This window comes from Ostrea edulis, chromosome 8 (genome assembly GCF_947568905.1).
Source record: "Ostrea edulis chromosome 8, xbOstEdul1.1, whole genome shotgun sequence".
Classification (NCBI taxonomy): Eukaryota; Metazoa; Mollusca; class Bivalvia; order Ostreida; family Ostreidae; genus Ostrea; species Ostrea edulis.
Window position 1 is genome coordinate 9,501,115 of NC_079171.1, and position 14,206 is coordinate 9,515,320.

The 14,206-nt window shown below is 35.6% G+C and overlaps 2 protein-coding genes across 6 annotated transcripts in view; one reads left to right on the plus strand and one right to left on the minus strand.

The window, feature by feature from the left end:
* LOC125661090 (tropomodulin-like) overlaps positions 1-11,588 on the minus strand; it is a 29,957-nt gene extending 18,369 nt beyond the window's left edge. For 2 of the 3 annotated variants that reach the window (XM_048892978.2, XM_056148145.1), the window contains exons 1-2: positions 11,508-11,588; positions 768-905 (exon numbers count right to left, since the gene is read on the minus strand). In XM_048892978.2, the coding sequence (XP_048748935.1) occupies positions 768-893 (126 nt within the window). In that variant the 5' untranslated portion in view covers positions 894-905; positions 11,508-11,588. Of the gene's footprint in view, positions 1-767; positions 906-8,006; positions 8,247-11,507 lie in introns of those variants that run through there. The other variant, XM_048892977.2, reaches the window with a different exon arrangement.
* Positions 11,589-11,747: 159 nt separating this feature from the next.
* LOC125661113 (dynein axonemal heavy chain 6-like) overlaps positions 11,748-14,206 on the plus strand; it is a 73,526-nt gene continuing 71,067 nt past the window's right edge. For all 3 annotated transcript variants that reach the window (XM_056148138.1, XM_056148139.1, XM_056148140.1), the window contains exons 1-4: positions 11,748-11,880; positions 12,370-12,653; positions 13,348-13,545; positions 13,987-14,098. In XM_056148138.1, coding sequence (XP_056004113.1) covers positions 12,378-12,653; positions 13,348-13,545; positions 13,987-14,098 — 586 coding nt within the window. In that variant the 5' untranslated portion in view covers positions 11,748-11,880; positions 12,370-12,377. The remainder of the gene's footprint in view (positions 11,881-12,369; positions 12,654-13,347; positions 13,546-13,986; positions 14,099-14,206) is intronic.

A 14,206-nucleotide genomic window follows, 5' to 3' on the forward strand; every position in this document is an offset into this window, starting at 1 on the left:
TTCCTTACCTGGTACCCAACAAAATATCAAAGTTTCATTTGATTAGATTGTAAACTTTTCGAGTTATCATCCGGAAACCAATTGTTGACACTCAACCGCCCGCCCTCATCACCAAACCAATAGCCGAGTTCAACTTCGTTGCAACTCGGCTAAAAAATGCAGTTTAAGTAGAAAGCAATTTGAAAAAAATTAAAACCCCTGCTGGACTCAACAAACCCATAATCTACAGTTCAGTAGTCAACTTGCTAACCTATTAAGCTACTCAGCTAGGCGATGAGTTTTGAAATGAATAGATAAATATTGCTCATATCTATATTTTCATCCATGTTTTAAAAGGAAGTCAGCCATTATGACAATGTAGAGTACCTCCTTAAGGAGGACTAACACATCGTCATAATGGCCGACTTCCTTTAGAAACTTGAATGAAACTATAAATACATGCACATATTCATTCTTAAATTCAATTGCCTAGCTTCGTAGCCGAGCACAGGATTTTCCACCGTGGTCTGTCCACGGAGGGGTGTATAAGACTTGTGTTGTGTACTGTAGGCTGATTACAGATCTGTAGTTCATGTGTTTAAGTCTAACAGGGCTTTTAAGTTTTTTTCCAAATCACTTTCTATAAAAACTGTATTTTTTAACTAAATAAGGTAAATGTTAATGTACATATCCTCCACTTTCCTTCCATATCTCTGGGGTGTTATTCCTCCTTCATTTTCATCAGCAACACATGTCAATCACTCATACTTTCAATCTTACAAACTCACATCTGGATCAAAATTTCCATTTAATTCTTCTAGTTCCTCGGGAGACAGAGATTCCAGGAGTTTGTCGATATCGTCCAGGTCAATATCTGGGACATCGTGGACGGGCTTCAGCTGAGATACACTCATAGTGTCTGTTGTCTGCAATCACAGTACACACGTCATTATACTACATACTTACAGTACTAACAAAGTACTAACTATAGTCACAGTACACTCGTCATTATACTACATACTTACAGTACTAACAAAGTACTAACTATAGTCACAGTACACTCGTCATTATACTACATACTTACAGTACTAACAAAGTACTAACTATAGTCACAGTACACATGTCATTATACTACAATCAATACTAATTCTTATAATTATGGCATATTTAGTGTTAATCTTAAAATAAATGCCATTAATTTTGTTGATAAGATAGAAAATTCTCAACTTGTTTCATTTTGATGCTATTTTTCTCATTTGCATGGATACTGTTATTGGAAAATAATCATCAACTTTGTCAACATGTAGTTACACATAACATCGACTATCATTTGAGTCTGCCCAAATGCATGGCATTAGATTCATTATGATAATGGTGCTTCTGTTGGAATTCCCCCTTGTCTGCAATCTAATTATAATTAGACTTGTAATTGGACAGCTCCTCTGATGAGTGGTCCAGGAGTGGATCACAGAGGAGAGCATTATGGGACTCACATGACTAGTCTACTTTTTATTAGATTGCTTTTGTCTACAACAATGCATTCTCAATCACCGGATCCCTTAATCAGAAGTACTGATTAGTAATTAAAGAACATACACCAATCATATGTCCTGTATCTGAATGCATCAGGTGCGTATACTAAGATTATATGTTCTGTGTGTAATTACAGCGTATATATACAGACTTATGAGTATATATAGACACACTCATCGTCACAAACAATGGTTTTGAGTCCACACACTCTCCCTCAATGATGTGATGATGGAGAGAATTGAGTTAACGACAATGAGACACACTGTACATTATGATAATCAAACATGGACCGGAGTCATAAAACGACTCTACATATAACAAAGCCAGAATGATGGATAAGAAATGCAAACAAAGGGACAGAAATGACAGGTACTCTACACAGCAAGCACCTGTCTCCATGGCAGGTACTCTACACAGCAAGCACCTGTCTCCATGGCAGGTACTCTACACAGCAAGCACCTGTCTCTGTGACAGGTACTCTACACAGCAAGCACCTGTCTCCGTGGCAGGTACTCTACACAGCAAGCACCTGTCTCCATGGCAGGTACTCTACACAGCAAGCACCTGTCTCTGTGACAGGTACTACACAGCAAGCACCTATCTCCATGGCAGGTACTCTACACAGCGAGCACCTGTCTCCATGGTAGGTACTACACAGCAAGCACCTCTCTCTCTCTCTCTCTCTCTCTCTCTCTCTCTCTCTCTCAGAACAGCCCTTAACTTCATAAAATATTCAGTTACTAGACTGTATTGCCATGGTAACTCATGTAGATGTTTTCAATTTTTGTTGTAAAGAGTACAGGTGCTTGGGTTTTAACATAAGAACACACATCTAACTGTATACAGATGTAAATAAGTATAAGGATAGATGTGTATTTGATATGTTATGACCCAAGCACCAGTAGTAAAGAGACTCAGGAAAGTTGTCCAAAAATAATCCTTCGAGTGAGGCTTCTTTAATGTACACAGTCTACTAATAAACTTGGCAAAGTGTAGATCCTGTGTGAGAGAGAGAGATGAGAGAAATACAGAGATGAGGAGGAGAGGCACACACACACACACACACACACAGAGAGAGAGAGAGAGAGAGAGAGAGAGTGCAGATCCTGAGAGAGAGATGAGAGAAATAGAGATGAGAAGGAGAGGAGATGCAGAGAGAGAGAGAGAGAGAGAGAGAGAGAGAGAGAGAGAGGATCTGGAGGTCTATATCCATATCTGCAGTTTTGGTTTTTAGACCCCTAATGTAGGTTGGAAGTGCTTTTTTTTAATCTGTGTAAGCATGATATAAATATGTACTTGTACAACTTTTACTGACCCAGTACATGAACTGTTTTTATCAATAACTCTATACCTTCTACATGTATCAGGGACCTACAGCACAAAGCTAGAGCAGGCTATAATCTGCCTGTTACACCCGACAAATTCATAAAATCTGTAACCTTAGGATGATGGCTAATCTGCCTGTTATATACCCAACACTATAATAAAATCTGTAACTTTAGAGGACGCTGCATCTTCTTTTAAACTAAATCCATACATAATTCACTGATAATCAATTTTATATGTACATATTTGCAATCAGTAAGGCTTGTTTTACTATTTTTCATTCATTCTGTCTGTAAATTACACCTGAATCAGCTGTTGAGTCTGTTACAGAACATGGTCTATTTATAGATTGGAATGCCAAGCTGCCAGCCCTGCCAAGATTGAAACACACAACATGTGGCCATTCAGTTCCATGCAGTAAACACCCACTCCATCGCTTTCCAGTAAATGGTATATATTGTTCATAATTAAGTCTTAGTTACAAGTAAAATTGGATTTTTTTAAATTTACGAGCTATGAAGATTGTTTAACAGGATTCTGGTGTTTGTGTTGCTAAACAAACTATACATTACATAGGTCATGAAGATCCTGTGAGATGGGTTACCAGATCCCCCCCCCCCCCCCCCCCCATGATGGGACAGCAGTTCTGTGGGTGATACCAGTCAATCACATTTTAACCCCAAGCCACATCCATTACCCATATACATACAGTAAGATGGAATACGACAGACAAATCCAAGGACACAACCTGTAGTATAAAGTGACCACCCGGGGAGTTGAACTACTGACCATCAGGCCACATACTCAGGTCAAGGTCAAGATATCCACAATCAAACCAACTGTAAAGGGTGCTCCAAAAATGACGACCACTGTAAAGGGTGCTAAAAAAATGAAGACCACCATAAAAGGTGCTCTAAAAAAAAGAACACTGTAAAGGGTGCTCCAAAAATGAAAACCACTGTAAAGGGTGCTGTAAAAATAAAGAACATCATAAAGGGTGCTCCAAAAATGAAGACCAAGTGCTGTAAAGGGTGCTCCAAAAATAAAAACCACCGTAAAGGGTAAAGGACACTCCAAAATAAAAGATGACAGTGGCAAATACCAAGAATACAACAATCATTGAGGGATTTTAAAAGCCTCTACAGGATTGAATTGTCAATGGCAGTAAAGCGCTTTAGTCCCCACCGATACAAAAACTATTTATTTGTCTTTCTGTGTATATACCCTTGAGTCATCAGATTGAGAGATTAAGTCAGCAATGTGTTTTTTAACTTTTAAAAGAGCAGTACTTAAACATTGAATATAATATTGGCAGTTTTAAAACTGGAGCTTAAACAATGAATATATTGATAATAACATGCACACATTCAGAGGCTGTACAACTACACTATATTATATACATCTACACTATAAAATACAAATACTATCAGACCATCCTTTTAAAAACAATTACAACACATGATCTGCTATCATATCTAATCAAATTCTCTTTTTAAAGATGGCCCGAATCATTAAAAAATTCCTTACAATCAAATGGCAAAGCACAAATATGAAATAATATGTGAAAATCGCGAATCGATCCCTATACAGTTACGTTTATTGTAACATTGTGTTTATGGCATACAAATAATACATGATTGTGCGTATTGATAAGCAGAAATCTAGGCAGAGTATGATAATCACTGTGAAAATTTGAACACAAACTGCGTGAAACTTTTCAACACTCTTTATTTCTGATCAGGCGTGTTCGTTTTATCAATATTACGAAAACCGGGGCGTAAAATAAAAAATGACTGGACTCTTCTCGGAGAACGGTCAGATATCGAGAAAGTGACACACCTTGTTTCTCTAATCTGATTAGCAAAGATTATATCCAGAACAAGTTTGTATCTAACACTAATTCACTAATTTTTATATACTGTATATCCAGAATAAGCTTGCTTCTATAATGCTAATTCACTAACTTTTATATATATACTGTATATATGTCATACAAACGCAGTAAACGTAGCTCTTTACAACAGGTGTTAATTCCATCAAAACAAGGTAAACATCCACGAACCTCTCCAGACTGAATTTGCTAAAATGGCAAAAGAGATTTCGAATGTCTCCAAAGCTTAGATCAAAATTTACAATGAAAAGGTACATTTTCACTAGCCAAGGGTGTTTGTTGATACTATGTGGAAGAGAAACACTGTGTCTATGTATCGTCACCCTTGGTTATTATAGCGAAAATCATCCGTGTATCGATTGTCACCCTTGGGTAGCAACAATGTGCTTTAATTTGATCTTTTACCAAATTTCTAATAATGGTAGGGCCACAAAAATCGAAATAAAATTTTTAATTCCTATAGCACATGTAAATTTCTACGTTTACATATCTAATTTTTAATTGCTATGACACATGTAAATTTCTATGTTTACAAATCTAATTTTTAATTCCTATGACACATGTAAATTTCTATGTTTACAAATCTAATTTTTATTCCTATGACACATGTAAATTTCTACGTTTACAGTTGATTACAGTACAAAGACCTGAGAATTAGTTCCATCCGCTCCCTTTAGATCCATCCCTGAAAACCCAAGCTAATTAATCAATAAAACAGCAATATCTGATAAACAGCTTAAAAAAGAAAGAGGACTCGATCAGAGAGAAGTCTACGCCCTTCCTCTACTGTACATACACTGAATAAAACACTGCTATTATGATAATTAGTCATCAGATGTAAATAAATAAATCACTATATAAAGAATATCACAGGTACACCCTTGTAAAGAAATTCTTATTACAGCTGAGCTGCAAGTATTCAAATTCTGTTTCACAGGTCCAGGATGGTCAAATCTGGCCAATTCAAATCACAATCAAACCTGTTATCCATTTTGAGAAGGGTGGGGTCTAGATGGATGGTGGGTCTAGACAGAGGGTGGGGTCTAGATGGAAGGTGGGGTCTATATGAAGGGTGGGTCTAGACAGAGGGTGGATCTAGATGGAGGGGTGGGGTCTATATGAAGGGAGGGGGCGACAGATGAAGGGTGGGGTTGAGATGGATGGTGGGTCTACACAGAAGGTGGGGTCTAGATGGAGGGTGGGTCTAGATGGAAGGTGGATTTAGATGCAGGGTAGGGTCTATATGAAGGGAGGAGGCTAGATAGATGGCGGGTCTAGATGGATGGTGGGTCTATATGAAGGGAGGGGGCAAGATGAATGGTGGGTCTAGACGGAGGTTGGGTCTAGATGGAAGGGGTCTAGATAAAAGGGTTGCAATCTCATTTGGAGAGAGGGGTCTAAATAAAGGGTGGGTGCAGGGTTTGACATTAACTTTTTTGGGCACTAGACCAATCGGGCTACTTAAAATGATTTTTGCTAGACCTGACCTTACATCCACTAGCCCTGACCAACCTTCCAGAAAAAATCTTATAAGATTCTCCATATCTAAATACATGTACTTAATTTAAATGAAAAACGTAAAGTTTGCATGAACTAAAATGCATTTAATTGTCTCAAAAAAATCTTTAATCTCGTCATTCAATTTGATGCTTTTACTTTCAACCCTTTTTTCAGTTTCTTTAAATTTTTACCGGTACGGAAATTCTTTAATCCATTTAGAATAAATTGACCTCAATATTTTTTTTTTTAATTTTTATTTCATAAGCCCTGCTTTGTTTCTACCCAACGTTTTCCTTTTTATTTATTTCTTGAGACATCTTTTGCTTTCATTGAGGACGAGATTTCATATTTGATTATATAGACATTCCCGCACATATGTTTAATAAACACTTTCTTATATTCAATTCAAATGAACTGTTTTGGACTTTTGGTGTTTTTTTTAATGAAAATGAATTCAATAATTCTATTTAACCAAAACATAACTTTACACACATTAGCAATGAGTAGATGTCGTAGAACATCACTTACGACCGCGACTTATTAGAACTAAAGATAGAGATTATGTCATCATGTGGTTCAAAATTGCTCGCAAACTCTTTACAGTTATTTTTTTATGAATAAAATATCTTATGATTTAAAGTAAAGTTTCTTAAATTTGTTTATATTTTTAACACGACCAGTCGGACTAGTAAATAAACATTTTACCCGACCGGACCTATCATTTAGTAGTCTCGGTCGGTCGGACGTGCCTTAGTGTCAAACCCTGGGGTGTAAATGAAGGGTGAGTACTAAATGGAGGATGGGTGTAAATGTAGGGTGCAACATGGAGGGTGGGGTCTAGATGGATGGAAGGGTCTTAAGATGAAGGGTGCAGGGGACTAGATAGAGGGTAGGGTCTACATTAGATTGAGTGTAATTTACTCTGAAACAACTTAGCTTTTTGATTTATGACTGGACAAAACTTAACATATAATATGAAGGTCCTATACTACATTTAAACTAGTGTTCACAATTTCAAATTCACACACTCGGGGATCCAAAACATTTCAAAACTGGGAGTTTTGACTTTATAAACGCTACTGTTCCCTGTTAAAATGGGGATAGGAGCATTATACCCCCTAAAGAGGCACAAACATCTATAATTTCCAACAAAAATGTGTATGTTCAATAGGGGGGGGGGGGGGGGGGAGGGGGGGGGGAAGGGGGGGAGAGGAGTGAGGACAATCTCATTTTAGATCCACCACTGACACTGTTATGAATACTACCTCTCCGGATTCCTGTACACACCGAGGTTACAAACACTTCACTAATTATGCCTGTAGAACACACTGTTATCAGGTTATATACTGCTTAATGTGGAACACAACCCAGCTATACACCAGGCCACAATAACCAACCACAAGTTCTTCATCAATGTCATTAATATTTGTGCAATTAATGTCACTGTGTGAATATCAATTAACAAAATTATTTTTTTTAAGTGTCTTACACATAATCTGAAAATTATCTGAAGGAAATTTAAAACAGAAAATTTTCTATGGTTTCAGACACATATCTCCAAACACACAAAATATTATAAAAATATTAATATGTATTAAATATTATGTACAATACAAACACAGACATATTGATGCCAAATAATAAAATTATTTTCCGCAACAAAATACCTTTAAATGCATGCACAATATTTACCCTGTCATAAACTTTTTTTTTTTCTTTTTTTTTTAAATATCTATAAATATATATCTATACACAATAAATGCCCCCTATGACTAACCTTGTGACAGAAATTTTAATCCTCTGATCAGAGACTTTCACTTCTCTCTCTATTTACACAACAAAATGCCCGGAGTTAATCTTTTGATTACTGATAAATCCTTGATCATCAATACAGTTTTATGTCTGTAAATATTTTCTGAGAACAAATAATCCAGAATTTCACTGCTGGTAGTGTTACATGGCTGCCTATTCTGTTACACAGGGAAAAGTGAGCAAGACATGTCGAAGTGTGGCTAAAGGGCCACAACTCTTGACTCACTGCTGTCATTAGTAGTGAGTTACAGTACATATGGTAATCATTATTACAGAAATTTCTCATCAATATGATGAGGTTTCTATCTCTCACGAAAACTCTAAACATGTACCATGATTCAGACTTGAATATTTCTGGGTGACAAATAATAAACACAACAAGCTGATATTGGATCGAGGCATTGAATGGTAAAGTAATAGGTAAATTCATATAGGATTACACATTCTTTTTTGAAGAATTTATTGATGAGTAAACTCTGGACATTTTACTCACAAAATGAATAAAAGTAGCACTTTTATGTCTTTACAATTTGATGTCAAGTTCAGCTTTTTACTCACAAAATGAATGAAAGTGCATACAAAGCACTTTTATGTTAAGTTTGTGAATAATATGTCCGGAGTTTACACATTGATAAATTCTTCAAAAAGAATGTTTGATTCTTATAATTCCAATTCATTCACTTGATTAACAATTGCAAAAATTTGAATAGTTTCCCCGCACTATATTATTTGTTTTCAGGCGCATAGGAATGCATAACGTTTTCTGATTTAATGATGCGTAAACGTTTCGTTCAGCTTTATATTTGTCCAATCAAAACACTTGTAATAAATAACAAAAATAAACTCTTTATTTTAAATAAATATATCCTGTTAATAAGTGACTGTTTTATGACCCAATAATTCATGTAAAACTAGAGATGGTTTTTATGAAAAACAAATGTCTCCCCAGCTCCCCAAATTGGAAGTTCTCCAAATAAAACCTCCTCCATTTAATGTACTGCATGATATGGAGGAGAAAGCATGAGCAGGAACATAGACAATATGAACTCCGATAAGCCACATGGGAGAGGTGTTCGCAAACTATTTTACACCCTCCACCCCTCAGATCCATTATAACTTTAAGGACAACAATTGGATCCTCCTGTCCCTGCGAAATGCACATCTGCAAATGGCATTGAAGTATCATACAAAATTTCTTGATATATACATCGTGAGAACATGAATCCTTATCGAATCTCCATTTCATTTTTATCAATAAATTCATGTGGACAAACAGATAAAAAAACCAAAAACTATAAAATAATGGGGGCATAGAAATATCTGTTGAATTAATGGCAGGGATTTTTTCACCCCTTGAGTCCAAGGGCCACGGCCTTCAAGTTTTGGAAAAATAACGATATTTGATTGAAATTAGGAAATATGATTCATACAAATAAATAAGAAGAAAAAAAGCAAAAAGTTAACCATTTGATATTTCATTATCAATGTGGCTTAAACAAGCTTTAATTTCCGGTCTTTGGCAGAGAAAAAACTGTCAAAAATGTTTTGCAACAGAGTGGTACGAAGGTTGGATGGCGTCTCATGGCTATTCTCATCAAAGCATCCATCATTTGGGAATTTTAAGGCATCATTTTGGGAAAAAAAACCCTGCTCTTTAGCATTGGGAATGGAGCCAAATTTCGGCCCTCTACAGACTCTAAAAAATCCCTGAATGGGGACCAATATTGCACATTAGGCCAAGTAAAATTAATTAGTAGATTATCATTCAAACTTCACAAAAAAATGGGGCGGGTGTGAGGATTTTATTTTTTATTTTTCGCCATGGTATTCTTGACCTCGAAAATGCCTTCTCTCATTGAGAAAAGGCTTTATAAATCATATTTACATGTGTATTTGGGTTTCTAAAAGGCAAAGTGAAACAAAGTACGTTTACGATAACGGACCGGACATAAAAATATCCGGAAATCGTAATTTTGAAAAATAAAAAAAATCGGGGCGGGGCGATTTTCGAGGGGCGGGCGGGAATGATAATCTACTAATTAATTTTACTTGGCCTTATGGCCAGAATTTAACATATATTCAGTTTGGTACAACCCCCTCCATGCTCTATAGATTTCACCTTCATGTGGTCATAATGTTCCTTTCTTCAATACGTATAACAGACTTGAAATCTCTTTGCTGAGTCAGTTGGAGATTAATTAAAGGTTTTAGACTTTAAAAATAAGTTTTCTCACTAAAGGACATGTTCACAGAAGATTTTAATTTTATGAAACTTACATTTGCAAATTTCATAGTCCTGCAAAATTGTCAAAACATAGATATGATTATCTACCGCAAAGAGGTCCGGCAACCCAACTCAAGGTATTTCAGGGATTTTTTAGGGTCTGTAGGGGGCCGAAATAAGGCCTCATTCCAAATGCTAAAAAGCATGAATTTTTCTCAATTATTGCTTTGAAAATCCCAAACAATGAAAACAAATCAAAACAGGGTAGCCTTATTGTTAATAAATCTCCTTCACAGGCCCACAGATTACAATTTTTCTTCAAAATTGTTAAGTAAACTTAATTTTTTGGCCTCTACTTAAGTGAATGAGGTGTAAGCTTTGACCAAGTCAGAATTAGGAGTCCAGTTATTCCGTAATGCACTCTAGACTAGCTGGTTTGGTTTTCTCCCTACTTCATTTCAAGTATGAAACATTTTCCCTAATTTCAATCAAATGTCGCTATCTTTCCCAATTAAAAAGGCCCAGATCCTTGAAATCAAAACCTTAAAAAAAATCCTGTATTTTGATATTGCCTGTGTGTTCATAATCGATTATGAAATTATCCTGATTTTTCAACACTAGTATGGATTGCAACATTTAAAACATGGTAACTTGGTGGGTAGGGTGTTTGATTCAATTCAGGAGGTCCAGGTTCTAACCCAGTGCCACTTCAAACAAAAGACCATTTTTTCACCAAGTGTCTGGCATTATCTTTAGATATGTCCTTAAAAACAAAGGTCCTGTGTCACTTTATATGTTGGTACAATGAAGAGCCCTCACTGCTATGACCCTAAATGCCATGCATAGGTCTAAAACTGTAGTAACATCCTCCCGGTATGAGTGAAAAATTACCGTATTGAACGTAAACAAAACAATCCAAAACACAAATATCCTAGTTCAAAGTTTTCTCTACAAATTCATCTAAAAATAAATCCAAAGTTTCAATAAAGATTTCTAACGTATAAAAGCTAATAAATTACACGCTACGCTCACTCGGTCATCTTATATACTGGCTTCTGTGCAGAGTGAGTCAGAGCAAACACGGCCGGCGAACTGGCATTAATAATCTCTTAATATTCTGCACAGCCCTCTTTATCAACTAGGCTAACTATAAAAACCGACTCATATGTGGATGAGAATCACTAATTGTATAATAATTTCAGTCGGAAACACTACATTTCCCTAAAATATGTTAAAAATCACCTTCTGTCCACTTCTTAGGTTGTTTCAATCTCTCCTTTCCTTCGTGCACTTAACCTTCACCTTGTCAATAAAGTTAAAAATAGATTTTTCTACCCTCGTCCCTGCGAGAATACATTTTATGTTATCAACAATTTTATTTTTCTGACTAAAGTTTCATTTTGAGCAAATTTTGTGAATTCTATAATAATGCTCTATATAATATTAATAAATTATAAATACGAAAGAAAATAGAAATGAAGTGTGTTGCCAAGCAATATGTAAGCAACATGGCCGCCAAAAAGTGCATCAACATTTGATTTGGTGGTCAAAATGCACTGAAAACAAGGTGTTTTCAGACAGATATTCAAATAGACGTGGATACAATATAGAAAAGGTACGTGAATTGTTTTATAAACTATTTGATTGATTGATCATTTATTATTTTTTGTCGTTATTTTCTCTCCTATGTGCAATATGATTGAACACCTGCCAAAAAATCATTCAGATTACTCTGTACAGGAGGTCGTGTTAATGCTATTACACAAAGGTTTGGTATGAGTAATTGGTAACTCCATTTTTCTAAAGGTTTTGAATGCTTCATATTCTTTTGAATATGTAGCACCGTTTTGTTTATTATTTGATTCTAGGTAGATCAGACCTGCATTTGACTCAAATTTTGAGATTAACATATTGTGTTTTTTGGAGTTTTTCAAAATTTTTGCCCTTAACATTTCACTGTTTAAATAGAATGATTTTTAAGAATATAAACGACCACCAGAAAATGTTACTAGATCTATATAAAAATATCATTTAAATGCATGTTTTAGATTAGAATTTGTTGATCATGTTGATGTTTATTTGTTGCCTGTTTTTGTTTTTCCAGAATACAAAATGGCCTACAGACAAACAAATGGTGTTCATAAGAGTATGAATGGATCTCCCGCAATGAATGGGTCTGGGATGAATGGAAGTGAAGAGAGTGGACAAATGACGGCTAGCCAGCCCCTTGGGTTGAGGGGTATAGACCCTGAATCCTTAAAGTCTCGCCTTATATCATTTGCTCCACAGCAAGCACCAGTGAATACAAAAGCATTAAGATTTAATAGAGTCACACAAACTCAGATGAGGAAATCTTATGCCCCGATTGGACCAAAGTTGGAACCTGTGGTATTTACATATTTTTTGAGTTTTATATCTGTTTTTTGTTATTAAACAACAGTCATGATGTATCATATTTTCATTTTAGTTGTTACGCTTGTAATCCTCTGGTTGTCAAAAGATCGAGATTAACGTATTTAGTATAAAATTTTAATTTTAACATGTGTATATAAATAATAAAATCAGAGGAATGATTTCAGTAAATTTCAGCCAAGTTTACGTATTTACTATAAAATGTTAATTTTAACATGTGTAAGTTAGGCCAATTCAACTTAATTAGTAGATTATCATCCAGGGTCACAAAAAAATATGGGGCGGGTCACAGGGAGGATTTTATTTTTTTTTTTTTATTTCCTGAGCGAAAAAATTAATAAGAAAAGGCAACACAAAGTGTTAATCAAGTTAACATTCAAAGAATCCTTGGTAGAAGATATAAAACCAACATTCTGTGACTTTAATCATTCACTTAAGTCACTGGGAAGCAAGTTTGTTTGAAATCGTAGTTTTTGCGAAAATAAAAAAAATCGGGGTGGACCCTTTTTTGAGGGGTGGGCGGGGATGATAATCTACCAATTAATTTTAATTGGCCTAATAGAATCAGAGGAATGATTTCATTTAATTTCAGCCAAGTTTACGTATTTACTATAAAATTTTAAAAACATGTAAGTAATAAAATCAGAGGAATGATTTCATTCAATTTCAGCCAAGTTTACAGAAATACCAGGAAAGGAACCATCCAAGTTATATTCAGAACCAGAACCGAATGAAGCTGGAGTCACAAGGTCTCATAAAGAAGGATGAGCCAGTGGCTAAAAAGATGAAGAGAACTGGTTCAGTAGAACCGATGGATAAACCGGAGTCACCTCTCCCAGAATTACCAGAAAACCTACAGCAAAAGCAGGTGCGCCGAATTTCACCCAACAATTCATGATTTCAATTTATTAAAAGAGTGTCAATTGTCCCAAATCATTTTATACTTCACAGAATGAGTCCACATTAATTATTATAGATTCATTCCTTACAGTTTAATTTTGTAATTATGCTTTTGATGTGTGTTTGCCAAATATTTGTTAAAAAAAAATAAATTTGAATTTGATATGACATATGGGGAAATATTGCTGTAGCAAAAATTTGAATTTTAGGAGTTCAACATAATCATTGCAATGTCATATGAGTGATATGATGCAAGGTAAAGTACATCAATGTAGTGTATACAACTTAGCTACAGTCAGAGGTCAAAATCTGTTCACATGATGTATTCACGGAAAGGGGGGGGGGGGGGGGTGTCTTCTTCTATGAATGATGATTTATGTGTAATTTGTTATATTTTTTATCAATGCAGGATTCTATGGTGTTGCGAGTGCCTACACCCCCAAAAGAGCCAAAACCTGTCTCACCCCGGGGGAAAACCCACACTAGTGGCCCTAAAATGCCCATATCAACAAAAACAAAAAGTAAGGGTCTAGGTTTCAGGTATAAATAGTGTCTGATAAAGACAGAAGCTGAACTGAACTTTTCTGATCAAAAGCCCCTCCATCATATGTCTGTTCATCCATGAAATT